Here is a 27,618-nt window from a genome sequence, read left to right as displayed (position 1 = left end):
AGGCCAAGATGGGCCCAGGTATCGTATAGCTGCTCATCTCCCTGGAAATGGAACTGATCTGCCTAGTAACTCCTTTACCGGCTGCAATACTGATGTATTCTACGCCCAGATAGACTACAAGGGTCACACCTGTCATGTGGATGTATGGGTGCTATCGCAACAGGATAAATGGTCTGCTGATTTCAACCAGAAGTGCAAGTGTCCAGATTCGGTGCCTTTCCCTAGAGTCTGCCGTTGGCCTAATGCTTGCAATACAGTGTCCGACTTGGTACCATCTACATGGTCAACTCAAAGAGGTGGTAGCTTTACAGCCCAAGTTATGGTCCCCAACAAACCAATAAATGTCCTTCTTAATGAGTATGGTAATACCGGTTTCTACAACATGAAGCGTATCCCCCTCAATCACAATTTTAGGAATTTTACTTTGGTCATTGGCAATGCTGTAGATGCCCTGCATATTACTACCTTCCCTCCTATACTCTGGGATGAACCCGGAAACCCTTTCTTTCGATCAATCTTCGGTAGTGCAATTCGTGAAAGAGCCTTTATAGAGATATGTATTGGCGTATTATCCAGCTCAACACTAGTCTTATGCTGCGTGATGGCTTATTGCATCATCAAACGCAATAGGGATCATCATGTAGCGTATACCAGTCTAGAAGTAGAACCATCGGTTCCAGCTGTAGTTCATGGGGCCGAAGGTACTCTTGTTTAGTCATCTGCTTATATGATTTGTGATAATCAATTATATTTCGTTTGCCGACTGAAGTTTTGCATTGGTCACATAAAAACGGTCGTACCAATTACATTTAACTCGGGAAAGTGTTGGAATGGTAAAGGTCGGGGAGCGCTGTGCGTAGAATCTTCCTTGGATCTGGGAACGATCATCATCATGCTATGGTCAGACGCACTCTGAATGATCGAACTCGGCAATAGTAGAATAGGAGTTAATCAGAAGCTCTTGCCGCCCTCTATAGTAACTTCTATTATCACGGCGATATCTTAAGGTGAGTCCACGGAATTAAGGACGCCTGACGGTAACTGATACCACTCCGCCTTTAAAGTCTACCACTACACTGTTGGAGCTGGTCCTACAAGGCGGGTCGAGGCGGACGGCGGGATGAAGCACCCCAATATCTGATACTCAAGAGCTCATCTCTGGCGAGCTAGGTTTACGAACTTGGAGTGCTGGTCGGGCTGAGAATAGATGCAAATCATCTTGTGACCATGAGTAGTGACTGGTATAACTAGTGTTGGGCGTGGACCTCCTGAACCCGAATGGTTCGGATAGTCACAAGAGGACATCGTCTACCTGAATCTTGCTTACTTAGTTACTCTTGAGTTTCCTTAACGGTAGTGTGTTGGCGTCGCATCGGCCAAGATTCCGGAAAAGTTGAGTTAGTTCACAACTAAGTTCGAACATGAGACAGCAAAAGTCAGTGGATAGAACGATTCGGCATACTGGTCTGCAACTAGGTTGGCCATTGCATCGGCCAAGGTTCCGGAACAGTTGAGTTAGTGCACAACTAAGCTCGAACATGTATTTTTGAGACAGCAAAGTCAGTGGATAGAACGATTCGGCACACTGGTCTGAAGCTAGCTTGACCATTGCATCGGCCAAGATTCCGGAAAAGTTTAGTTAGTTCACAACTAAGTTCGAACATGTATTTTTGAGACAGCAAAACTTAGTGGATAGAACGATTCGGCACACTGGTGTGAAACTAGCTTGATCATTGCATCGGCCAAGGTTCCGGAACAGTTGAATTAGTGCACAACTAAGTTCGAACATGTATTTTTGAGACAGCGAAGGTCAGTGGATAGAACGACTCGGCACACTGGTCTGAAAGTAGCTTGACCATTGCGTCGGCCAAGGTTCCGGAACAGTTGAGTTAGTGCACAACCATGTTCGAACATGTATTTTTGAGACAGCAAGATTCAGTGGATAGAACGATTCGGCACACTGGTCTCAAACTAGCTTGACCATTGCATCGGCCAAGGTTCCGGAACAGTTGAGTTAGTGCACAACTAAGTTCGAACATGTATTTTTGAGACAGCAAAGTCAGTGGATAGAACGATTCGGCACACTGGTCTGAAACTAGCTTGACCATTGCATCGGCCAAGGCTCCGGAACAGTTGAGTTAGTTCACAACTAAGTTCGAACATGTATTTTTGAGACAGCAAAAGTCAGTGGATAGAACGATTCGGCACACTGGTGTGAAACTAGCTTGACCATCGCATCGGCCAAGATTCCGGAAAAGTTGAGTTAGTTCACAACTAAGTTCGAACATGTATATTTGAGACAGCAAAAGTCAGTGGATAGAACGATTCGGCACACTGGTCTGAAACTAGCTTGATCATTGCCTTGGCCAAGGTTCCGGAACAGTTAAGTCAGTGCACAACTAAGTTCAAACATGTATTTTCGAGACAGCGAAAGTCAGTGGAAAGAACGATTCGGCACATTGGTCTGAAACTAGCTTGATCATTGCATCGGCCAAGGTTCCGGAACAGTTGAGTTAGTGCACAACTAAGTTCGAACATGTATTTTTGAGACAGCGAAAGCCAGTGGAAAGAACGAATCGGCACACTGGTCTGCAACTGGGTTGACCATTGCATCGGTCAAGGTTCCGGCCACTGGCCTCTAAGGGACCGTCTCTCGTCTGGCCAAAGTTTGGTAGGTTGAGTCAACTTACCTACCGGCAGCATTGGTTGACTTTTGTGTCATGTCATAGTCAACAGACCCGACCATTTTGTAAGACTAAAGCTCAAAAAACCCGAAAAACTGAATTCTTTTCAATTCTTTTCAATTCTTTCTAGAAACAATCGAACTAATATTTCTTCGTATTCTTTTCGAAAAGAAATACATAGAAAGAAATAAAAAGAAATAATTAGGGAGAACCCTGGTTCGAAGTATAGTGATCTGCATGGTGAATGATATAGTGTTGGGTTTTGCAGCTCAAAAAAACTTGGAAGGTAAATCAAAATGTAGCTCACAAAACGAGAGTCGAGTTTGTCCAATGAGACATGGACTTGATACAGATCCGCCTGGCCCGCTGAACCCTCTTCGTTAGCTTGCTTCCCTTCGGGTTTTTGGTTCATCTGTTTCTCTTCGGGTTTCTGGCTCATCTGTTTCCCTTCGGTTTTTGGTTCACTTGTTTCCCTTCGGTCTCTAACGCCGTTGAAACGAAGTCGCGCTATATATCGACTATCAGGGCGCGCGCTGAAATTTAGTGATTTAGGACACAAAGTTTAGTGACAGTGTTTGGACGCGCCAGAGGACATCGTCTACCTGAATCTTGCTTACTTAGTTATTCTTGTATTTCCCTAACGGTAATGTGTTGGCGTCGCGGGTCCATTGAATGACACAAGTCATAGTGGAGATGCTCCCTAGGTTTATCGCTATAGGAGTTGCCGTTCTTGTGTGACAGACTATGATGAAGACTGACTCCAATACCCCTTTTTTGTTGGGATGATCTCTCCCCGATCGCTTTGCATCCTCCCTGATAAATTTGGTGAGTAGAAGGTCACCCTTGGTCGATGGACACCACTACATAGTTCCGAACCGGCGGCGGCCAAATGCACAGAACGAGGCCAACAGAGCGGGTCTGGAGCTAAACATCATACCCTGTTTGTCTTAGCACCCCATTTCGATGTGTATTGATTATTTTCATTGGTGTGGTACTTCGGAACTTGTCGAAGCATTGTCTCCATCTTGAACCACAATGATAGAATCCTCCACCACTCACAAACGTGATTACAACAAGTATTGTCATTGCTGTATCATTGTGCAGTTTCGGGTTATTATTATTATTATGAGTTCGCCTAAGACAACGGAACCAACTCTGCCCATCCATCACGATTCTGAAGTTGCTGATTATGATGATGGGGATGTTACTAGGAGAAATGAGGAGGAGGCGGCCGCAGCGACTGGCACTGAGGCCCAATTCGAAGGTAAGCCATAATTGTTTGTATTGTCATCACTTCACTGCGTATCCCCTTGTAGTTACTGTATCACCTATGGAGTTCAACAAGCTGTTCAGATCAGGATCAATGACGATGTAGAAGTGTACACTATTTCTACCAAGTCCTTATAATATGTTTTTCAGTGAGGATCAAGGCGTTACAGTGAGTGTAACAGACCCACAGACTAAGCGTGCTGGGCCTGCGGGTATACATAAGATTACTACCTATGCTGTCACTGTGAGCCATATATTCATCCTGTCTTGTTGTTGCAGATGTCGATACTTCAGGTAACTGGTGCCTCTGGTGTCAGTAGTAATACTCGGAAGAGGTATACGGACTTCACAGTTCTCCGGGAAGAACTGGTAATAACTAAGTCAACAGTCGTGATATCGGCAGGAATAACACTCCGTTATTGTGTCATTAGGTCCGGTCGCTTCCGGGTATGTTTGTACCTCCGTTGGCCAGTAAGAGCCAATTCCATGTCCTATTGAAGCAGCCAACCACTGCCGTTATGAACCAGATTAAGCCTACTGATCGTGTTATTGAGGCCAGAAGGCAGTCTCTCGAGGAGTTTCTCACCAGGTAATGTTCTGCTCGTCATTGTTGATATAAGCATGCTTACAGATGCTGTGCCCGTCCATGGCTTCGCAACTCCCCTATTATGGCGGCCTTTCTCTCGACACAAGAGAATACATATGAGACAGCGAAGAAGGTATTCCAGTTCCATATGTTGCTGACTACACAGATGCTGGCATTGTGTGTCAGGAATTCGCTAGTAAATCCATGGAAAGTTTGATAGAGGACTTCAATCGTGCTATATACGATAGGGAGGTCCCTGAGTAATAGGAGCACCCTAAGGGTTTGGGAGTAGTTAACTGCTCGAACCTTAGATTCCAAGCGGGCTTACAACGTGATGTCAGTGCTGCTGTTGAAGGAGGAGAGGATGATCATCAGAAGCAGCAGCAGGAGGATGGCAGTGGTAGCAAAGAGAATGAGTAGGCAGGGCTCCTAGAGGTGGGGTTATGTAGCGAGGTTCTTTTAGGAAACCATCAGACGAGGGTGAGAATGGAGAGGAACCAGAAGAGGGTACTCCAGCAGAGAGCAGTGGAAGTCAGATTGACGTGAAGCCGTTGTTGACCACTGCCAAGACTTATCTAGGAGATCATAAGTCAGCATTAAAGAAGTTACTCTCTCAACTGAGTACCTCTGCAGAGAGCTTTAATAAGGCGACTACTGCTTTGGGTCTATGCCATTATAAACTACAAGATATGAATACTATCGCTACTCAGGGCGCAGGCCATGCCTTGTGTGCGGCCGAGAATGAGAAGGATATTGTTAGGGTCAACTTGGCTGATGCATTCTATGAGCAGAAGAATATATTATCAACTCCAGCGCAGGCATTCCACTTGGAGTTATTAGCATCTGTTATACAAAGAGAGGTTATAGATTGTTCAGCTATGATGGAGTCGTTGGATAAGGTGGTGGAGCTTGGTGATTCACGTGATAAACTGAATGATAAGATACGTCAGAAGAAGGGTGGTAGTAGTAGTAAGAAGGGTGGCATGAGCAGTATGTTGAAGCACCCTGTGAAGAGCGTCGAAGGTACCTTTAAGACCGCTACTGCAGCTGTTGGAGGTAGCGAATCTATGCAGAAGTTGTGTGACCAGAGGGATATGGTTGAGGCATACTACTGGCGTACTGGCTATAATGCTACCATCATTGAGATGAAGAATTTTATGCACAGCAAGACGGCAGTGTACAATGAGGTGGCAAAGGAGTTTGTTAAAAGGACTACTGAGACCCATAAACAATTAGCTGAGCTTTGGGGTAAGGTTGCAGCCCTGAATGAGGGAGAACAAGCTGCTGTTGGTCAACCATCGGATGGTAATGAGTGAATGATAAGGACTAGCCAGTCGTTGTAGAGGGATATCATCATTGTCATCATTCATGAGATTTGCTCAATTAAACTCAGAATGTCTGGCTATCATTGCCATTTTAGCAGTTCTCGCTGTTATAAGGATTGTTATTATATATGATGATTATTGGGGGTTCCTACAACTATTCAAAGGATATAGAGTCACCACCTCTGCGGTATCGACCTTTCATAGTGTTTCGAGTAGTTGTGTTTGGTATGTAAGTGCTGTGATGGGGGCTTTGAGAGGATGCTCTATAGCGGTGTAAGCCTCATCATGGCCCGTATGAACCCCTCTCTAGAGACAACGAGTACCCTACCGTCATTCATCCTCTTCTTAATACTGGGAGCAGCCATTACGATGGTCACAATATATGCGTATGGATGATGCTCAGGGTGATCGATGATGTGGCAGAGGGAGCTCAGGTACAGAGAGTATCAGAGAAGGATGTCGATACGGCGACTAAGCCGATTAAGGGAGGACGTGATGCAAGAAGTTAGAGCACACCTAGTAGATGATGACGATCATAACCACTTCGTGTCAAGTAGAATCTCAACTACAGGCGCCTCATCGCAGGAGATAGAGTTGTTACGGCGAGATGAAGGTGGATGGACTACAGCGTCCTAGGGATGTTAGTATAGTGATCAGGTCATGATGCTCTACATGGTCCGAACCAGTTTGGGGGAAGCTCTATGCGGTTTTAGATGTTAGTGTTATCATTATCGTCACTATTGTGTACTATTTGAAGTTCCTTTGACAAGCCAGTGTTGTTGTCTTCATTTCATGTGGAAGGAGAGCGCCATCCTTATGTCTTTTTATAGCGGTCTCGATGGTGTAATGAGCGCTTCCTTCCGTGGTCTACTACGGGTATCCTCATCATGCCTCGCTGGTAGAGTTCCCCGAGAGTAGCCCCGGCCCAAGGAGGGATAACTCAGTTCTGGAAGGGAGACCATATCGATCTAGACCTTGCATGGGAGGATAAGGAGAAGGCTGCTAATGCTTGGTCCCTATGCTTGCTTCGGTTGTAGTTAGTCTCAAGGAAAAGAACGTACTCATGTCCGGCTCGAGTGGAGTTAGCACGATCGCCTTTAGAAGATAGTGCTTGTAGAATGGGACGAAGAAATGATAGGGGGGATGAATCGGATGACTGCGAAGAGGAGGATCCTCCGGGTATTATCTAGGAGCCAAGGTGATAACGTGGGACCGGGGGTAAGCTTGTGGATGGGGTGCCGGTGTTAGGCATAAGTAATGGTTCGTAGAGGAATTAGATAATAGAGGCTACCACGTTGAGGTGCGGATGCTGAAGTTGTAGTGATATAGCTGCAACCGGCACCAGACCATAGTAACAAGCGCATGGGGAAGGATGAGGCATCCCTAATGAGAAGTGCATGGGGAATTCCTCTCTAGTGGGATCACTGGTGTTGATTGCTCGTGACCCGGGTACGAACAGAACCATAGTGAGCTTCTTAGGACGTAAGGCTTTGCATAAGTGAAGTCACTATGCAGATGTTGGTACTATCCAACTGGGGTACTCTGCCAGGTATTACTGCCATTACCATCTACAGTAACAGTAGTGATGTAGAAACAGATCTACCCGGTAATCTCACTTGGAGAGGCTAATAGGTGCTAAGCGAGACTCCAGTAGGTATCATTGATTATTATCCCATGGTTATGTTCCTGTACAGGAGTAAGTCTGTTGCGTACTGTGACATGTAAGTCAGCATATTACTATCCTATTTCATCCTTGGTTAAATCGAATAACACATGACCGACGGGAGATCCTAGTATTCCCATACTGTAGTATTGCATTCAATGGTTAAGCAGCGAACGCCAACATCCAGGTCTCTCGTTTCGAGAAGGCAGTACTCGTTACCAGAGAGATGCATGGCCCTCGCTCTCAGCAGCTGATGCGAGACTGTCAAGTGAGTGCCAGCGATCCACGAAAGGGGGCATGAATCAGCAAAAAGCGGCCATATGACGATGTTTGATTTCTACTACGTATCACGTTGTTGTTGGGTTGATGGACTCCCTCTCTAAAGACAATATGGTAATCTGTGGCTTAGTGTGGAAGTATCGGTCCTTGCTCTATAGTTTCAACATTATGTTCCGCTTTTGCGCAGGATGCTTCGACCGGTCGCCCACTTCTGTCCCCCCAAGGGCTAATGAGGTTAATACCCCGTCACCACGAAGGGTTCGAACTGATTTGGTAGCGAACAGCAGCAACAGATCTGGGTGGAGGAGAAACAAGGACGTAGTGCGACAGACCGTCCACCTCAAAACCGAGATACCTCGTATCATCATTCATAGGCAGCACGACGATACTGCGGTCCCTGTGGTAACTCCATACGAAAGATTGTCCTGTGATGGTAGAGATAGCAAACCTAGCAGTAGTACTATTGAGTTCTCTTGCTCTTCTCCCTTCCCAGCTGAGGGGGTATCTAGTGAACGCTTCCCTTACCTATACAATAATGCTGGGAATGATAATGTTATGGTATCGAGTCGGTTATTCCCATACTTGTACGATGCTATCGCCGCCTACCACTCCCATGGGCGAAAAGAAGGTTACCAGGTTGTGGCTATTCCCAATTCTTCTACTTTATCACGAGCCTTTCCTTACCTCTACAGCGAGAGGGCTCTCGATGATAATACTGGGACTGTGAGTGCCGCTGCCTTCCCCTACGTCTATGATGGAGATACTCCTATTACCGAGGCTAAGAGGAATAGGAACAGAAGGTCCTTCGGAAGTAAGATCCGAATAGCTCCACAGCGATAGGCTACTATCTACGATTGTCTAGCGTTATTATATATGTCACTGCATACCCCATGAAGTCGCTGTTGCTCTCTCAGTCTGTTGCGCTCTCGTAAGTCGTCAACAGCGGGGTTAATAGATAGCACCAGCAAGGCATGCGATGACGGATTGCGGGATACTTATAGATTAGTAGATACTGCTGAACTAGAGTCGATGAGTGTGATCTATGATAACATCACAGGTAGGGAACTTGAGTTATCGGAGTGCGCCAACAATCTTGTATTTCCTAGATAGAGTTTATGATTACTATACCTCTGTCCGGTAGTGTATTGGTGCAACCGGAGGATAGCATCGGTTGAAGGTGTAGCCTGTGTGCATGCATATGATGTATGGTAGCTCGATTCCATGATGTAGTGGTATTCACATGTTAGCACCCCTCTTGTTAGTGTCCACACGCTACCGTGTCATCGTGATGCCTCTTGAAAGAGCCAAGTCATATGTCGTATTGCGTTGTAGTTGGATGATAGTGGGGATGCTCCTACTTTTCTCACGAGTCAATCGTGCTCATCACCACACTCTATCACCGAATCGGTAGCCCAGTATTGATGGTGGTAGTCCCCGACTCTGAGAGAAGTATCACTGTGCAATCGGCTACGCTTGAGGACAATCCACGGCTAAGGCTAATGAGCTGGAACGTGGCGGGTTGGATCCGAACGGCGAAGTTGATAGTGAAGTATCACGGGTCTGTTGCCAAGTACCTCATGAAGCATGATGTCGATATACTCGCCGTACAGGAATCTAAAGTGAGTAAAGCGAGAGTGTCATCTGTTGAGGCACAGCAAGCTGTCCCTATGGGTTACGAGGCCTATTGGTCGCATTCTACCTCCAAGCCTGGTTTCAATGGTGTTTGCACCTTCGTACGGGAGGGTATACCTGTGAGGGATGTCCTTAATAAACCATTCAATGATTCTAGATTTGATGATGAGGGACGCTGTCTAGTTACCTTCCACAACGATGACGTTGCCATAGTGAATGTGTATGTACCCAATGGTGGTGAGGGTGGCAAGAGGCTGCCTTACAAGATTCAGTTCTTGTATAAGCTACGAGCATTGTGCAAGGGGCTTAGAGAGAAAGGCTGGAGAGTCATCCTACTAGGGGATCTCAATATGTCACCTGACCCGAGGGATATCTGGTGGGAATACAGAATCATTGATGTTAATAGGCTGCTGGCCGATCCTCCTAAGGGTGGTAGAATCAAGGATGCTCTCTCGAGCACGAATTGGGATACAATAATGCAAGTGATGGAGACTCGTGAGATCGTGCAGATATCACCCGACCGTTATCGTGTCAAGGTGACATCCATGTCCCGGCTTCTGTCCTATTACTCTCCCTGTCAGGTGGAGGTAGGTCACTTAGAATCCTCCATTGCTGGAGTCCATGATGTTTCCTCACCTGATGAAGGAGGGAAGACTATTTTCTTGGGCTCAGCATCTAATTCAATACCGTCTCTACAGTCGTCTTTCAACTTCAATGCGGTGGTTCTGGAGGATGGGAGTGTTGTGAAGCCTAGGGGGTGTATCGAGGTCGATGAGCTCTTTGAGATCATCCGGAAGATTGTTGGTATCAACATTCCACTGACTGAACAGAGGAAGGTTGCGGACCTATGGGGCATGGGCAGAGGCAGTGAAGATATCAAACGATGGCTCAATGATATGAAGGAGGTCGATGGTATGATAGACTCATTCCGATTGGCCCATCCCAGCGCCGAGGACCGGTTCACCTGTTGGGATCAGTATAGGAATCGAAGGTGGCGTAAGGGGCTGTGAGTACAGGTGATTCGATAACATCAGGTACGCCAATGCTGGATCTAGGATTGATTACATATTAGTTGATAATACTATACCAATTGAGAAGGGTGCTCCCCTGGCTATAGGTAGGATGAGTCCTTCTGTAGTGTTAATGCTCTGGATAAGCCAGTGTAGGTTGTGATGCTGAGGCTGCATTGAGGTGTGCTACTGCTGATGGCTTACATGTGCCGGCTCCTCGATTTGGGGACGATAGAGGCATACCCGAGATGGACAGTGAGGTAGTAGGCTTCGTCCATTAGGAGTCTCCTATACACCTACAGGTAGCGCGGGAATGGGAAGTCGTCAATTGCAGTCGACCTTTTCGTACGGGTATGGTTTATACTGCGCCCGTATTTAGCGATCATATTGCGGTTACTGCTTTACTAAAAGTAGATCTTCAACGGCGTGGAGTAGCTCGGGTGGATGGTGAGTGGAATGTGCGAGGTGATGATGGTGATCATGGAATGTCCTCAGATGTGCAAGCATGTAAACGTCTACATGAAGCACAGTCTCACAAGGAGGGTAGGAGACCTCCCAAGGGGAACCAGGATATTGCCAAGTTCTTCCAAACAATGACTACGAATCAAAGGGTTAATGGCGGGAAAGAGGAGCTCTGTGTGAATGCAACTACTAAGGATAAGATATCCAAACCGACTGGGATTCGGAGGTGGTTAAAAACTGCGGATTCCAAGGGTTCCTCTACGGGGGATGATAGCAGTTCTGGAGAACCAATGAAGAAGAAACCTCGGTTGTAGCTGTAGATGATGCTGTTGTGTTCATGACACCTTTTGAGTACACTGGGTCAGAACTCAAGGATATTTTGAATGAATGATACCTTTAGTATAACACCAAATCATACTTCTCTGCTTCCTCGGCATGCTACGAGGTTACAGTGGACAAGTGACGGCTTGGTCACACAAGTGTTCCTGGACATAACATTACTAGAAGACTTGGATGACACTTACGTCTAGTTGTGATCCTTCCAGTTGATGCAGGAATGTACTCAATCGAGATAGGAATCGATCATACGCCTGATGAGAGTCAGTTGAAGCCTGTAATGAGTGACCCTGACCAATATCTCGAGATTATTGTGACCACCTCCCTCTACCCAGAAAGGTGTAACCTTATGCTTAGCTAGTTCATACAGTGCTTTACCGTGACATAATGGTACTATCTCATCATCAGTACCATGTACCTGATGATGGTATTAGTGTTGACAGCGGTGGTATTGATAATACCACATAGACCGGACAACACACGTACTCGATCTTGTCGATGTTGAGGAAGGAATCTCCAGGGAGAGTGTATCTAGGAATGAGTACATGCTGGAATCGCGACTACGAGTTGACCTGAATCTAAGGCCAACTCTGAATATACTAAGTACAGGGCTCTGTAGTATGAGGCCTCTCACAGCAGTGACAGATGCTAGATGGACCTAACAAAGAGGTGGGCGACGTGACAAGGAAGGGTCTATTACACTTGGTCCACTCCCCAGACTCCTACCGTATACAACAGTACGTTGCCATGGTACACCGATAACATCCCGTAGATATTTGAATGCCGCTTCAACATCGGAGTATCTAAGGTCAATCTCGGCTACAGTTGAAGCAACAACAGCCTACAGATGGTCCTCTGAGGGTATTGAGGGTCCCTTTGAAAGACCATACCCAGTATACCTGTGGGTAGAGGGGGGCTCGAGGAAGTGGTCATACGTAACCTCACTCATAAGCGAAGACGTTAACATTAATAGTATGAGCCATCTCCTTCCAATACCTCAACACCATACCAAGATCCTCAGCATTTCCATGCGAGAATAGCACAGTAAAGTGTGCACCACGGTTGATGTAGCAGGACGGTATAATAGACCCTAGGCCTGATACCACAACTCCGCCACATTCTGCATGCATGGCCTCCTTACGTGTATGAAGCCAGATGAAGTGGCCATCATCGATATATGTAGGCGACTTCGGTGGTTGGAATATGATGTGGCTTAAACTTGAACCCATCTGCTCACCTCATCGGCATCATCACTAACTACCCATGCTGGTGGTGGCGAGCGCTAACGATCTTGCGTTCTTGTCGTAGTAGACAAGAACAACAACTACTTGAAACATTCGCTGTTCTGGTACATCGTTCTTACAGGCTTAATCGTTACACTAAGTATGGCCCCTAGAAGTAGGTCGAGGTCTCGGGAAGCATCAAATAGGAGGTGGTAAACTGCGGTATAGTAGTGTGTTGATGTAATCATGTAGGCGTCACTCTAGACAGAGTTCATATGATGATGGGAAGACGAGAGAGCATGAGCCTCGTAAGTACCGGAGCTACCTTTAGTCCAACAGCCCTCTTAAGGTGCCCGACGACGTGATCTATCACTGGGAAGGAGGTCACCCTCTCCTAAGCATACCAGTAGTAGTGCCAAGAGGTCCCGTCGTCGATCCTCTAGTGTGGACAGAGCAGAGCACCGCCATAGAGGAAATAGAGAGTAGTACTTCCTTCTCGGCCTCACTGCTCCATAGTGATGGTCTTCAGTGGATCGCGACATCCGAGGAGAAGGAGAAGTCGATCTCGTGATGGCAGCCCTGGTAGACGACGAGACCATGCTCGCTCACCAATAGGGCGCAAGAGTAGAAGCCGTAGCGGCAGTCGTGGACGTGAGTCGTACAGCTATTGTCTTGATCGCTATTGATACATATCACAGCATGTCTATGAATACCCTCGATGGTAGGTTATGAGGAGGATAGACGTCGTCATCATCGCGGGTCCCGACGCTCTAGAAGTCCACTATCGGATAGTAGACCTCGGGGGGAGAGGAGGGATTCTGATGATGAGGATGTTCAGAGGAAGGGAGAGGTAGTCATGCAGTGGTGACCTCCTTCTAGCATTGCTATACTGTAGGGGTCGACGAAGCATCGTAGGCATCAGCAACCAGTGGTGCCTCCCACCAAGTCGAATGAATATGAAAGGATTAGTGCATCGAGTGGTTGGTGGATGCATAAGGGTGGTCATTGGCGTTGGCATCAAGATACTAACATGTACTTCAATGGAGATGATAACCAGTAAGGCTGCTAACAACAACAGCATCAAGAGAATCCTCTCAAGGTATTATCATATATCTTTGAGTACTGGGCGGTGCCGTCTTATACGGGATAAGGCTGATCCTTTATTTGAGGAGATGCAGAGGTGTGAACGGGAGAGGGCTAAATGTAGTATTAATATAAGGTGAGAGAAGTTCACATGGTGGTGGCCTCTATCAGCACTGGAAGAGGCTAAGACGTCATCTAAAGTCGATCCAGACTTTGTGGATTGGGAAGAGGCACAGAAGCTAGCATCAGGGATGAAGGTAACGGCTGGGGGGAGACCCAGTGAGCTCAGTGGTGTGCTTAGAAATCCCTGGAGGAGAGGTCATCAATTAGTGAGAATGCTGTTACCAACGATGTAGTAAATGATGATACTAGTTCTCCTACAGCAGCTGTTCGGAAGACGGCATCACTAAGAGAGTAGGTGTATTGAATGAGGAGTGCATCTGGAGTATGCTGCCTCGGTTCAGTTACAAGATCGGTAGAGTTGCTAAGTTCGACCAAGCACGTGGGTTCGGCTTCATATACCGAAGCTATGAAGACTCTCCATCACCATCACAGAAGCACCACTTTGAGGACGATGAGGTGTGTTCTGATGATAATATATGCGGCAATCTTGGACCAACAATCATCGGCTCCGAATGACCATTACTACTGAGACTACAACCCTGGCTCATGTGTCTTCCCCGCCGCTACTAGAGGTCTAAGCATTGGGGAATACTTATTAGGTACTCTTTGTTCATCGTAAAGGCATTGCTGGTAGTACTCTAGACAAACCCCTTAACTTGGACCCAGGCGCACCTGTGAGGTAGTAGCCACTCATGAGGGTGGAGCTCATCTATCTTCGGATTACTATGAGGTATTTGGTGTCGTCGGAGAGGGAATCAGCAGCAGCGGTGAGCTCTACCAAGACGCGAGACCAAGCAGTAGATGTCAGCATGCTCTCTGATCCTACTGATGTTGATAGTGTAACGTCAGCCTTACTATGTATACGAACGACAAGTGAGATAGATTCTTCCGATACACGATCCGGAGCATTGCTCCGACCCTAATGATTCCAAGGCTGCTAAACTGTCCAATAGCCTCTTATCTCATGGTGAGAGTTGGCCTGGCCTGAAGAAGACTCTCCAAGATAGGACCATCGTTGGTGCTAGTCTGGATGCATTTGGTGATATCATCTACTGCTTTCTAATTGGTGATATTCCTCTAGGTATGCTCTATGGTGTATTCGATGGTCATGGTGGCTCGAGTGTTGCTGATATATTGGTAAAGGAAATGCCTAGGAAGTTGCTATTCCAGTGATCATAACACCATCGTCGTCGCGTGTATCACTACGGGGTATAGGTTCAAAGCGGCGCAGCTACAGCCTACCTCACCATCGGTGGATATCGCAGCGGCGATCACTGCAGCTTTCCAACAGGTCGATAAAGACATCTTGGATAGTTGTGAACGGAAACCCCAATTACAGCCCCAGGGATCTACTGCTACTATATTCATAGTCAATGTAAAGTTGCCATGACTGTCTAGTGAGTAACCCTGTTCAACCGCTCAGTATTCTACACCACCGAGGATGATAATTGCATCTGTTGGTGATAGTAGGGTAATAAGAGCTTACTAGCAGTGTTCATCCGATCAACTCCAGCAGGCCGTCCTGTGCCGCGATGGTAGAGCTATAGTCCTCACTCGGGATCATAACCCAGACGATCCTATCGAGAAGTCAAGGGTAGAGAAGGCTGGGGGGCAGATAATGCTGGTCCAGGGAGTTGCTAGAGTGTGTAATAATTAGTGTTTATCACGTAGTGTATCATCTGATGATTATGGATATATAGGCACCTCTAAAACTAAGAGGGTCATGCAGGGCTTGGCTATGACTCGTAGCATTGGGGACTACTTTTTCAAACGCCCTCATGCTTTATCAATCCCCGATCCGGATGTTCAAGTGAGCAATATGACCTCACAAGTGGATATCAGCAATCGAGTAGATACTACCATTGGATCAGAAGGATTGCTTTGTCCTCTTGACGAGTGATGGTATATTTGAGAAGACTATGACTAATGACCAGGCTATAGCATTAGCAGCGGAGAGACTGAAAGCAGAGGGCCCAGAGGGTGCAGCTAAAGTTGTCATACGAAATGCGTAAGAAGTTACTATCACTACCACCACACTAGTATCGGGGTATGCAGGTACAGCCAAGGTTCGGAGGATAACCTAACTTGTATATGCGTGCAATTTGATTGGCATGATACTAAATCATTGGATGTAGGGAAGCTGGGGTGACTCTTGTGGTAATGATGGTTTATTAGGTAATGCTAAAGCGAGCGAAGGCTAATGCTACATCTGCTATCGTCCCTATACCCTCAACAGCTGTGGAGGATGATAGTTTTGATATGTTTGCTTGACAATGGATAGTGTATTGGATATCAATGGTGGTTTGGCATAATGGTGATCTTTGGCATCTGGACAAGTCTACCACTAGTACTACTTATTCTATACGGGCTCATTGCATTGGAGGAGTGGCGTGGGCACAGGTAGCAATAGTAGGAGTTGCCGTGGTGGGGAAGTAAATCGAGCATTGTATTCGTTATCATAACATGAATAGAAATATTACAGTATCCTCGTTTAAACAATTGAAGTAACGAGTCGTTGCTCTAACGTTTGTCAGTTTTCCTCTACTCCAGCGCCGCCCGCCCTTGCCACTACTGCTGCTGCTGTTGGAGCCCTATCGGATGACGATAATAAAATGACTTGAAGCCATGCCGATCATTGTTACGTACGGCATAATATGGTCAGCTGCTGCTGTTGTTGATCTTACTTTGATCGTTGTTATTGTGATCGTTGAGACTATAGTGGAATACAAGGCCGGACTCTTTGGGCTGGCCTATGGTGATGTCGTCGTGTTGTTGTGTGGGAGCATTCAGAGCTCTACCAGCACTGTTCAGGCTTGTGACCTCATCCCTCTTACTATTGTAGGTTACCATTGTATAGTTATCCCCTGTATCATCTCCTGGCCAGTATTCTCTATTGGAAGCCAATCCTTACTATGTTGGTAGTGATGATAGTGGTAGTGGTGGTTGGAGTATTATTATCACAATATACTATTACTATATCCTATGCGGCCCTGGGAATGATCTACGATGCTCACCAATATCCTAGTACTTATCGTAGTGATTATTGTTCCTTCACTATTCCTTTATTGCGTTTTTCCAATTCGAAATGTAGGGTCATGGCTTCACGAATGGCACCAGCTCAGATTAACAGCATATGGAGGACGAGCCTCCAAGTGTGAGGGTATTGGAGTACCTGTGTGGGCTCTGTAGTAGAGAGTCAGAATCTTCAGAGGACACATCAGCTTCGAGATTAAGACATGTCTGAAACCTCAACTGATATAGAGGCAGTCCACATTAGCTAATGAGGGAGTTCAGATACACTCTGAGACAGCTGTTCGAAGTAGCCTTCAATTGTGGAGGAATCATTCCTCAGGAAGGTATGTACCAGGTAGTCCTCCTCCTTCGACGACCCATCCGCGCGTTCATTAGTCTGACATCTCATCGGTCACTTGGCCCACCAATCTTCTATTAGAACATTCATCGTCATCTGAGAATTATCATCCGTGTACTGAGGAGCCACATGTGGTAATCATCGAAACATTATGTATGTTAGAGGAGGAGTTCAGTAGACTACCTTCGACAATTGATGTATGTCTCATTCTCCCCAGGAAGTTTTGTGGCGCGCGGTCCTTAGTCGCACTTAGTTACTTGAGTTATAGTGACTAAAACACGGAGCTTGTATGAATTCAGTTAAATCGTGCCAAGTGGCCCTTTTTGTTGAGTTGATCCATCAAATCAAAGCGGGAGATATACTGCCGTACATGACTGGACCTGGTATTGATCATGCCGGTGCGTCCCAACCTGAGACACCAAGGTAGAAATAACCTGAGCCATACCAATATCAGTCGCAAAGCTACTGTTCACTGGCTCTAAACGAGAGTTTATCGAAGAATGAGGAACTCGAGGAGCAACACGAGGTGGCAAACGCTGATTATTCCGCCCATTCACCGGTCTACCTCGGCCAGATGAGTCACCCCTTGAAGGATCGTCAGTGGTGTGGGGAGGATCAGGAAGATTATGAGCATGGGAAACATAATCCTGGTTAGAAGCACTAACACGTTCACCAGCTTCAGTCAAACCAGAATTCACCACAGTAGCTACACCTAGCTGGTCATCACCAACACCAGCAACATCGGTTTCATCACCAATCGAAACAAAATCATGACTCTGAGCGATCATACGCTCAGTAACCTCATTACGGCGAAGTCTACGCTGAGCACGCTCAGATTCCATCATAGTATCAGATAAGGCGTCGGTCTCGAAATTCATTCTCGGATGATTCTGTCCGTGCCCGACTAGATGCAGTAGTTGCTCAGTCGGGGTTATCGACGGAGTCGGTTGTTGAACCTGATGATGGTATTGACTTTGCAAACAAGTATTATTCGCTTCGTAAGTCCCTCTTATCCTGTTACTTAGACGCTATTGAAATCACGCGCCTTCGAAGAGAATGGCATAGTTTGGAGATGAAACCACAACAGCCCTTCTCCGAGTTCTCTGACCGGATTGACGAGTTGTGTGTTGGACTTTCACTGGTAGGCTCAACAGTGTCAACTGATGAGGTTTGGGATAAACTGATTACCCAATCTTGTTCTCCGTATGATGATATGGCTCTTATGTATTAATTACAAGGTACAAGTTTGATGTTGGCCCGTTCATATTTGGTATCTCGCGCTAAATTGGTACAACAGCGCTCACAGTCTGCTGGAGTGGCTTTAGAAGCTACTCGCATTCCCTTTGACTCTTTGGCGAGTGCTGCGGAAGGTGTCTCGAAGTCTGGTGGTCATGGTGACTCGGCTAAGAGTGTTACTGGGAAGGTGAATTCTCGTTCTGTGAATCTTAAGCGCTTACCCACCAATGCCTGTAGACGATGTTTCCGGGAAGGTCATCTTGCTGATGCTTGTGATAGTGAGATGCCTACAGATATATCTCTCCGATGTCTTGGTTGTGGTTTTTATGGCCATAAATTGTCTGATTGTCGTATGGCTAAGTCGAGGAAGTTATCGTGTAAACGTTGCTCTGGTATTGGACATATGTCTTATATCTGTAGACAAGACCGAGTTGTTGAGTCTCAGGAAAGAAGGTCTGCTGATCTCACTAAGAGTGAGGAGAAGTCCGTTCCTGCTGATGGAGATCAAGGTGATAAGAAGAAGTCAGCCCTTCTCTCTGTAGTGGAACCTACTGCTCCTGCTGCAAGTTGGTTATCGATCTTGAATTGTACTACTGGTATTGAGGGATTGGATGACGGTCCTCATGATCCGTTGAAAGCTAACGTCTCACTGCGGTCATATGATGTTGATGTGGGTGATTTAGAAGTGTCAGTTATGCTCGATACTGGAGCTGGTAGATCGTTCATCCACAAGTCTGTTCGTGACTCACTGAATTCTGTTTATATCCGTGAGACTCGTGCTATATCTGCATCAGCTACTTTGGCTGATTCAACTGTCATGCGGTTCACTGAGGCTATTCGTGTGACAATTGTGACTCCACAGCCAGCTGGGGCTGAAGCTGGTGTTTGGCTTTTGGTATCTCCTGTGCTCAGCTGCAATTTGATTTTGGGCATGAATGCTTTGCGAAGTTTGTCGCTTCTGGTATTCGTGAGCAGCGATGCAACACTACTGAGAGCCTCTCTGACTGCAGTTGATGTCCGCCGTGCTATTTCAGACAGTGCTACTCGTATAATGACTTGTCAGGATAATCCTCCAGGTGAAGAGCAGCCTGTTGACTCGTCATCATCTGGTTGTGTGAGTCCATTGCCTGACGAATCCTCACCTTCGTGTTGTGATTTTACGTCGCCGGACGACTGCGGAATGCCCGAGTTGCTTTATGACACACAGTTGTGCCGTATAGTTGATGGGCATGATGATGTAGAGGGGTTTAATAAGTTTATATCTGCGACGATGTTGAATTGGGGGAGCAAGAATACACAAGATGATCTTAAGCAGTCACCTGAGTGCGATCTTGCTACCTCTTCTCCTTCGCCTTCAGATGATCAGTCTCCCTGCGCTCTGCCTCCGGTATTCGGTGATGTTGGTTATGGGCAATCTACTGTATTTGTCGGTCTTACACCAGATCGTCATGTTTGCTCTGATGGCAGTACTAGAATGGCACTGCGTTATACTTATGATATTCCATGGTTATCTGATAAGAGACTGCCACGTCCCATGGAAGAAGATTGGGCTCGTCTTTTTAAGAAGGATGCTATGTTGGTACAGAAGCTCAAGAAGGAAGGACATTTTGATGCTTATGATACTGTCTTCCGTAAATATGAAGACCAAGGAGCTATGGTGGAGATTCCTATCAAATCTGATGATTTTGCTCAGATTGATGCTGTAACAGCATTGCTGTTATACCACATTTTCCGGTTTATGCTCCGAGTGCGGTGTCTACGAAGGTTCGTCCTGTCATCAATGGTATTTATTATAGGGGTATCATCGGCAATGGTCGAGGAGATGAAGATCCGAAGGCTAATACTCTCCGTAGTACTATACCCTCTCTCACCGTGTTCCGTTGTTATGAGCACGTGTATTTGAGTGATTTGAAGATGGCCTTTTATCAGCTCGCTAATGCTCCAGCTGCTAAGTATGTTTTTTGCATTGTTTGGAACTCTCGTGTGTTTCGTCTTAGAGGTCCTGGTATGGGGGCACCTCATGCACCATCTTGTTTGCAAGATGCGGTGTGTCGTTTAGGCAAACTTTCGATTGTTAAATTGCCTACTCCTATTTTTAAGAAGCTCGAGTCGGAGAAGTTTGGTCGAAAATGTATCTGTTGGAAACCGTATATGGATGATGTTGTTCTTGGTGCTACTTCACGTTCACTACTTGATGTAGCTCATACGGCTTTCACTTCTGCGTGTGATCGACGAGGTTTTCCCTTCCAGCCTGCTAAGGAAAGAGATCGGCCTCCAGCTGAGGGTGAGAGCTCTGTTAGTGTGTTGGGATATGGGTGGTATCCTCAGGATGTCCTGGGTCCACAACGAGCTTCTCAACAACTTCCTAGTAGAGGAATGTTGCCAGCTAACCCGACATACTCAACAACGACAAGACGTGATATTTTGTCTTTCATTAATGGGCATTATGACCCTCTTGGTTTGTTCAGTAATATCATCCTTGGTATGAGATTGCTGCTCAAATTAGAGCTTCAGAATGATCCGTTTTTGGACGCCTTCGTGTCGTGTGAGTGCTATGATGGAGTACAAAGACTTGCGATGGCGTTTGCTAGTGTTACGCCTGTTCCAAGATTGCTCAGCCCGCCTGTCACTCAGGGTTCAAAGTTTTATATTTTCGTTGACTCCAGCACTACTGCTTATGGTGTCGTTATTACGACTGCTGCTTTTGTACCAGTACGAGCTCTTGCGAGGATGCACCCTTCTCCCCGATCGAAGTGGTCTATAGTTCGAAAAGAGTTGGTGGCCATACTTGCTGGCCTTATGCTCTTCGAGGACTGTTTGAAGGTTTTGTTCTCATCTTGTTTAACCCCTACTACGACGTTGGTTCCTATTGTCTTTACCGACAACTCTGCCAATTTCCACAGGATCCAAGGATTCCTGAAGGGAAAGAGTCTCGACCCCAAACTCCCAGCGTGGGAGCGACGGTCTATTTCTTTTGCCGGGGAGTATCTCTCGCGTGTTGATGGTCAGATTTATCACCTACCAGGAACTGTGAATCCCGCTGATGCTTTCTCGAGAGGGACCATGCTGTCGACACCTATTCATTTGGATAGGAAATTGCATAGTGCGGTTCACTGTGCACTGCAGCTTCCTGGGTATGGTGGTGTTATGTTGTTGGCTGTTAATGAGGACGAGCAGAATGACGATGACCATCATGATAGAGATCCCGGACTTATAGATGAGTCCTGGCTTGAGGATATTAAGCGTTCTCAGAAAGATGACCCATTTCTTGCCCGAATCCTTGTAAAGGATCCAACTGTCTATCTGGGTCGTGTCTGTCGACTCTACGAGGTTAAGGATGGTGCTGTTTACCATGCAGTAACTGGTGGCTTGGTTGTTCCGGGAGCATCATGTCGCAGATTGATTGAGAAGCTCCATACTCTATTTGGTCACATTGGTTTTGCCAAGCTTTATAACTCTACATATCGCATACTTTATCTTGGTCGACTTGCGGATTTTCGTAAAGTCCAACATTCGTGTAAAACTTGCTTTGCCACTAGGGGGCATCGTGCCATACATCACCGCCTTGGTCGCCGACTTTTGAGATCCACAGCTCCATGGGAGTTGGTGGGTATAGATTTATGTGGACCGTACAAGTTTAGCGATGCTGAAGGTGAATCTGAGGCTATGCTTGTGGTGTGTGTAGATGCTTGCACTAAGTTTATGACGGTTGAGGTTGCTCATCACTACTGCAACGAGGAAGAACTTCTGCGCTGCATCCAGAAGATTTGTTATCGTCACGGTTTTCCTCTATGCTTTTATAGTGATTGTGATCGTAGATTTAGCGGAGCTAAACTATGTTCTTGGCTTTATGTCCATGGCCTACAATGGGTCCAGACACCCCCTTATTGTTGCCGACTTAGGGGATGGAATGAAGCACCTCACAAGTTGCTGTTGAGTGTCGTGAGATCACTTATCCTCGATGATCAGGATCAAGGTCGAGTTCGAGTCCCTTGGTACACCTATGTTGATAAGGCCTGCTGGATTGTCAATAATATCTGTAGGAGTGGGTCCAATGTGGATACCTTCTCTTCAGAATTACATTTTACTCATGGTCGTTGCTTACCGCCAGTTATTGGCGATAGACGACTCTCTGATGAGGCAAGACGTTTTATGGCTGGTCTTGGCATATTACCTGTACCATCAGAGCGGGCTCTGTCTGCTTACCTTGACGATTATCGAAAGCTCTTGGTTGATGCTATGGATTTGAGTATAGCTGAGAATATTGATCAGGCCTTACGTTCTCGAGGGGTCTTGGCTGCTGAGTCTGTTGTCAGACGAGATCTTTCTTCTGGTTTCAAGATTGGAGATTTGGTGGTACGCTATAATCATCATGCAGCCAATAAACTGGCTCCGCGTTGGCTTATTGACAAGCCTTACCGTATTACTGCACTTAATGGGAGTGTTGCCCAGTTAGATGGTGGTGAAGATAGCAATGGCAGAAGAGTTTTGACGACGGAGTTTCTCGGCAACCTGAAGTCTATTCCCCAAGAGAATAATGTTAGTGATGAATCAGAAGATGAGTAGTTGTAATCAATGAGTAATGTTTTTGATCTTATAATGTGATAATCGATGCTCAAGTATTTCATGTCCTCTTATTTTCTTTACTTTTGCCGCCCCGGGAGTGTTGCCATCGGACGGAGCGATGCGCACAATACTACGAGCGAAGAAGAGGATGATTCCTAATATTGTGTGATGAGTATCCTTAGGCTATAACTGAGCTATGTAGCTTCGAGTGCTAGCTTGTAGTATAGGTTTGATTATAGATAAGTATAAGTTCTTGTCTTGTTCGGATCCGAGGATCTGTACTTGATTATCTGCTTCTACTACTAAGCTACCTTGGAGTTGGGTTATCATTTGGAAACCTCTCTCTATCTCCAACACTGCACCATCCGGGAATGTCACAGCAGAGAAGATTAATGTGCTTATAAACCGTGGCACTTATGAGGCCAACCATGACTGCTGGCTACTATCGCTTCCTGCTATGAGTGGTACATCTGGCGCTCCAGTAACTCCAGTAGATAGTTCCTGGGCAGCAGGAATGGCCAGGAAATATTTCAGGACCGAACTGTTGTTGGACTCACCATAGGGAAGTGGCATACATCACCAGTAGCATTGCCTCGGAGGACGGTGATTATGCTTATTGATACAGCTTGAGAGTTATGCCCTCTCCACTGTGGTAGTATGAAAGTGTCCCTCTCCGCCGATCATATAGCCCATAGATTGTGGTTATCTAACTGTGGACTAAGGCATGCATACCGATGAACCGATGGAATGGTATGGTATCTCATAAATAACGAGTTAAAGCGGTTTTGCATAATGAACGTTCCAGAAATCCTAGTCAGCCATGGTCTCTCGCGTTAGTACTTTTCCAATTGTCGATGAGATAGTAAGGACCGTCAATGATATGATATGACTTTACATAACAGCGATAACGCCTCCTCCCTTACGGGGCCCTTTATCCTACCTGAAGCTATCATCATTCGTGACATCGTTGTCCTAGGCCTAACACCACAGTTCATCAGGCAACATAACGTTAGAGGTTCTGCTACTACTACTACCCTAGTCAGCGCTGCAGTTGTCGTGTTTAGATAGTGATGTGTTCGTTGTGGTGGCGAGGAAGAGCAATGCCCAAACGTCGACAGAGCCTATAACCCCTCAAACTGTCCGTACCCTTCCGGCATCGGACCCAGTAAAGGCATCAACAGCATATACTACAGGAGGCATGCGATTGGAGTGAGTTCAGTATGACGTTGGAGAACGCTAGAAAAGACCTCATGGAATGCACTTCAATACACCTTGTATTAGCATGCTTTACTACCCGTATGCTACTCTCAAAGACAGTACTAAAATGGCAAACAGAGGCTATCGATTTGAGCTGCGCTACACAGCTGTTCTCTAGTATAAGAGACCTACATCCAGTAAAGAACACTGATGGCAATGGGCACCACCTCCGCCTCGGCTGTCGTATCTGTATCTGGCCACCGGGATCAGTCATTCCCCATATCACACCGGTCTCTGTTGATACAGTAGGAGTCGCTAATGGCAGTACGGCTTCGGGTAATCAATTGGCATGTGTTAAGTGTATACCTGGAGTAGAGGGGAGGATGATTTGTAAGGAGTGTCGAGGTACTAGTGAAGTGTTGTTACTGCTTGCTAGATCGACATAGGTTCGGGTGCATTACGGTGCTTGTCCTGTTATGGTATTGCCATGTTGCCCTGTCCGAACTGTCACCATGGCTCGGGATTGAAAGTAAAAATAGTCGGTGGCGGGAGGCTTACATGCCGGTGTCAGCTTAGAACTGTAGCAGCTGTGAACTCCAATGATTCCTCGGCCACAGTGAGAGTGACGGAGCGCTGTGAATGCTGTGTTGGCACTGGAGAAGTGTAGTCCTTGCCTATTCCTAAGTGTTCTCACCTAGTCTCAGGTGTTGTCCGATGTGCATGGGTGTCGGTGAGCTTCGTTGCCCTCAATGTTTGGGTGAGGGTGACGGCCCATGTGAATGTAGGATGGAATCGTTCTTGTAGCTACAGTCGCTGTTCTCGAGTTGGGTTAGTACAAGGGCTTTCTGCAGGCCTCCCAGTACTTGTTGCCATGCCCACATCGTCATCATCTCTTGGTTGTAGCGTTATCACATCCAGGAGGGCTAGCAGATGAGTCCTCAGATTAGTTATCTAGGACTGGTTGGGACCGGTTGTGCAATCCGACTGAGCCCGATACGATTTGAGTAACTCGTAGTTCGCTACCATCATGACAAGTTTAGTAACCATTATCTTCGGCCGAAAGTAGATGCTAGAACTTCCTATTCTCTCATGGTGATTATAACGAAAAACTAGAGAAGTAGGAAATAACTTTCATTCCGATGTAGTCTAGCTGGTTAGGATTCGTGGCTCTCACCCACGCGACCGGGGTTCGAGTCCCCGCATCGGAAGTTTTTGCACGATTCTCATACTCTCATATGCAATGCCACATCCCCAGTGAAGTAAAATTGACCGCCTTTCACCGGATTTCCGTCATTTTCCGTCAGGACTTTCATCCTGATGCTATCTTACGATGATTACACTCATACTAGCCGATGTAGTCCATATATTCAACTCGTGTTCTTTGTTAGCGTGGCTGTCTCCTTTTGTGTGTACGCTAGAATGAGGTTAGCTAAGATGAGAGGCGATGCAGTGCATTATAACCATCGCGTAGTTGCTTTTATATTCCTTCTAACTTCCTTTAACAATGAGCGACAAACAAAGCGTCGTAAGTATGGGCGTTCTTGGACGTCCTGATGGATCCTCTCATTTCCGCAGTATCGTCAACTACTGTCTAATTGCTATCGGCGTTGGTATCTTGGCATTGCCTAAGGCCATCGCCCAAGCTGGTTGGATAGTTGGGGTGCTGTTACTGATACTAGCTGCTGGGCTTGCTCAATATGCAATGGTTTTGCTGTACAAGAGTATGCGTATTACCGCGGCTGATGGCATCTCTCCAACCTTCCAGGCTGTTGGTAAGGACGCGTTCGGTGTCGTCGGTATGGTATTCGTCTCCTTTGTCGTATACCTCGATCTAGTGTTCGTGTGTGCACTATTGGTTATTCTGGTTGGAGACGGTATGGAGACTTTGGTACCTTCGGTGGATACATTCTGGTGGAAGCTTATCTTCACTTTGATTATGCTTCCCCTCTCGTGGTTGCCTAGCTTGAAGGAAGTAGCGTTCGTCTCTGCCATTGGAGTAGGAGCTACTATCGTCACTTGTATAGCGGTTGTGGGGGCTTCGGCTCGTGAGATTGCGGAGCCAATAACAGAGAAGACTCATAGCGTCTGGCCCCTATCACTAATGGATGCTGTTGTAGCTCTGACCAACTTCTTCTTTGCTTTCACCGTCGCACCCGTTATCCCAACTCTAGTGGTTGATATGAGGAAGCCTGAAGATTTCCCTAAAATAAGCGGAATCGCACTCATTGTCATTAGTGTTGTCTTCGCTATCATCGGTTTTGCTGGGTATCTTGGTTTCGGTACGGATCTTGTTACTTACCCCAACATCAGTGAGGCGATAGCCCATGGCCGATCCTCTAATGACTGGTTGTTGATCATTGTTGAGGCTGCTATCGAGGTGGTGTGCTTCAGTCACTTCTTGGTCATGCTCAATCCAGTCAGTATTGCCCTTGAGGATGTCATCAAAGTGGTCAGTAAGAAGCAGAGTGTTCCTTGGTGGTTTAAGATTATGGCTCGCTCTTTGTTGGTATTTTTCTGTTTCGCTATTGCTGTATTGATCCCAGCATTCAGTAAGTTAGTGGACCTTATCTCTGCCACTCTCTGTGTGTTCCTCCAATTGATATTCCCCGTTGGCTTCTATTGGGTCCTTACGAAACGTAGCGGCGAGAAAGCCAAGGTTTATCGCAATAGGTGGTTTAAGTATGGCGAATATGCTGTAATGCTATTCTGCATTGTACTTGGTGTGTTCAGTGGTGTAATTGGCACGTGGTCCGTTATCTCTAGTTGGTAGGAATAGTTCCTATCTCGAATGAAGTGTCATCATTCGTAATCGGTGTCTGATATTCAACATTTTCCCTTATACTCTCCCAAGTCTCTATGAGTCTAATGAGAGTGTCATTATGGTCATAAAACTCGATTCGTACACGATCCTATATTTGGATTGTCGCAGTCGAGTCCACTAGTTATCCCTCCTCTGCGAGCTTCACTATATCGTGCCTCGCCTTGTTTTTCTGTTGAGGTATATCGTGACGTGTGAGGGATGACCTTCTGCAGTTCGTCCATCCTTGGTGAACTAGCGTCAAACTGACTCTATCTACTGATTTAGCCTCATGTAGGTGGAGTCTATCGTATACTTGTCATTCATGTCGTCTAACATTTGTCGTAATAAGTCAAATGTGTTGGTACTCTGCAGAATACTCAAATCTCTACTAGTATAGGTTGGTCCATTTAACTCGAATCTAAACATACGATGGAAACATATGTGAACAATGTGTTGTTTATTATGGTCCCCAAAAGTGCTACAAAAAATAGCACTTGTTATTATTCCACGCGTCACTATATTGTGATAGCGTTGTTACATTCTCTCTCGTTGTTGTGGCAGTCGTAATCAATGCTGCTCAGAGCTGATGCTATGCTCCGAGCTCGATGAGTGTGGCATCTCTTACCGCAATCACTGCTCATTCTGCTGTTATATCTGAAAGTATTACCATTACTAGTTTTGTTGTGTTAGTAAATGAAACAGGCGAATCCCACAGGCAGGATCAGGTTAGTTTAAACAAGGTGTGAACACTAACAGTTCTTCTTGCATACCGTC

The 27,618-nt window shown here is 46.2% G+C and overlaps 7 protein-coding genes and 1 non-coding gene across 8 annotated transcripts; 6 read left to right on the top strand and 2 right to left on the bottom strand.

The window, feature by feature from the left end:
- Nucleotides 1–3,809: 3,809 nt before the first annotated feature.
- Pmar_PMAR015839 (hypothetical protein) lies at nucleotides 3,810–6,067 on the top strand (the record flags this gene model as incomplete). Its single annotated transcript, XM_002787436.1, has 9 exons — nucleotides 3,810–3,948; nucleotides 4,001–4,055; nucleotides 4,104–4,197; nucleotides 4,248–4,322; nucleotides 4,385–4,542; nucleotides 4,585–4,672; nucleotides 4,726–4,799; nucleotides 4,851–4,955; nucleotides 5,003–6,067. 9 exons carry the CDS (start codon nucleotides 3,810–3,812, stop codon nucleotides 5,853–5,855), a joined length of 1,641 nt encoding a protein of 546 aa, XP_002787482.1. The 3' UTR covers nucleotides 5,856–6,067.
- Nucleotides 6,068–9,305: 3,238 nt separating this feature from the next.
- Nucleotides 9,306–11,224, top strand: Pmar_PMAR015838 (ap endonuclease, putative; the record flags this gene model as incomplete). The annotated part of the gene is made up of 6 exons (XM_002787435.1): nucleotides 9,306–9,974; nucleotides 10,020–10,429; nucleotides 10,473–10,555; nucleotides 10,605–10,708; nucleotides 10,751–10,895; nucleotides 10,944–11,224. The coding sequence occupies 6 exons, from the start codon at nucleotides 9,306–9,308 to the stop codon at nucleotides 11,222–11,224; spliced, it is 1,692 nt and encodes a 563-aa protein (XP_002787481.1).
- A 248-nt stretch (nucleotides 11,225–11,472) lies between these two features.
- Nucleotides 11,473–12,475, bottom strand: Pmar_PMAR015837 (Protein bem46, putative; the record flags this gene model as incomplete). The annotated part of the gene is made up of 7 exons (XM_002787434.1): nucleotides 11,473–11,664; nucleotides 11,708–11,777; nucleotides 11,819–11,904; nucleotides 11,947–12,049; nucleotides 12,092–12,145; nucleotides 12,192–12,342; nucleotides 12,388–12,475. The coding sequence occupies 7 exons, from the start codon at nucleotides 12,473–12,475 to the stop codon at nucleotides 11,473–11,475; spliced, it is 744 nt and encodes a 247-aa protein (XP_002787480.1).
- Nucleotides 12,476–12,609: 134 nt separating this feature from the next.
- Pmar_PMAR015836 (protein phosphatase 2c, putative) lies at nucleotides 12,610–16,693 on the top strand. Its single transcript, XM_002787433.1, has 22 exons — nucleotides 12,610–12,678; nucleotides 12,722–12,777; nucleotides 12,819–12,951; nucleotides 12,999–13,120; nucleotides 13,195–13,319; nucleotides 13,365–13,525; nucleotides 13,569–13,672; nucleotides 13,724–13,809; nucleotides 13,854–13,966; nucleotides 14,017–14,131; nucleotides 14,275–14,354; nucleotides 14,406–14,514; nucleotides 14,558–14,714; nucleotides 14,757–14,844; nucleotides 14,891–15,050; nucleotides 15,192–15,321; nucleotides 15,376–15,485; nucleotides 15,529–15,683; nucleotides 15,731–15,806; nucleotides 15,851–16,075; nucleotides 16,210–16,317; nucleotides 16,518–16,693. Exons 1-20 carry the CDS (start codon nucleotides 12,632–12,634, stop codon nucleotides 15,944–15,946), a joined length of 2,223 nt encoding a protein of 740 aa, XP_002787479.1. The 5' UTR covers nucleotides 12,610–12,631; the 3' UTR covers nucleotides 15,947–16,075; nucleotides 16,210–16,317; nucleotides 16,518–16,693.
- A 742-nt stretch (nucleotides 16,694–17,435) lies between these two features.
- Pmar_PMAR015835 (hypothetical protein) lies at nucleotides 17,436–17,923 on the bottom strand (the record flags this gene model as incomplete). Its single annotated transcript, XM_002787432.1, has 2 exons — nucleotides 17,436–17,479; nucleotides 17,611–17,923. 2 exons carry the CDS (start codon nucleotides 17,921–17,923, stop codon nucleotides 17,436–17,438), a joined length of 357 nt encoding a protein of 118 aa, XP_002787478.1.
- Nucleotides 17,924–18,294: 371 nt separating this feature from the next.
- On the top strand, nucleotides 18,295–23,151 carry Pmar_PMAR015834 (gag/pol/env polyprotein, putative; the record flags this gene model as incomplete). Its single annotated transcript, XM_002787431.1, has 6 exons — nucleotides 18,295–19,357; nucleotides 19,640–19,997; nucleotides 20,078–20,233; nucleotides 20,532–20,565; nucleotides 20,610–20,697; nucleotides 20,788–23,151. 6 exons carry the CDS (start codon nucleotides 18,295–18,297, stop codon nucleotides 22,845–22,847), a joined length of 3,759 nt encoding a protein of 1,252 aa, XP_002787477.1. The 3' UTR covers nucleotides 22,848–23,151.
- A 2,028-nt stretch (nucleotides 23,152–25,179) lies between these two features.
- Nucleotides 25,180–25,252, top strand: Pmar_PMAR015833. Its single transcript has one exon. It is a non-coding gene; the product is annotated as a tRNA-Glu (tRNA).
- Nucleotides 25,253–25,531: 279 nt separating this feature from the next.
- Pmar_PMAR015832 (Vacuolar amino acid transporter, putative) lies at nucleotides 25,532–27,513 on the top strand. Its single transcript, XM_002787430.1, has one exon. It carries the CDS (start codon nucleotides 25,549–25,551, stop codon nucleotides 26,812–26,814), a length of 1,266 nt encoding a protein of 421 aa, XP_002787476.1. The 5' UTR covers nucleotides 25,532–25,548; the 3' UTR covers nucleotides 26,815–27,513.
- Nucleotides 27,514–27,618: the final 105 nt, after the last annotated feature.

This window comes from Perkinsus marinus, assembly GCF_000006405.1.
Source record: "Perkinsus marinus ATCC 50983 genomic scaffold scf_1104296929362, whole genome shotgun sequence".
NCBI classification, from domain to species: domain Eukaryota; phylum Perkinsozoa; order Perkinsida; family Perkinsidae; genus Perkinsus; species Perkinsus marinus.
This window is presented reverse-complemented; position numbering and strand designations above follow the sequence as displayed.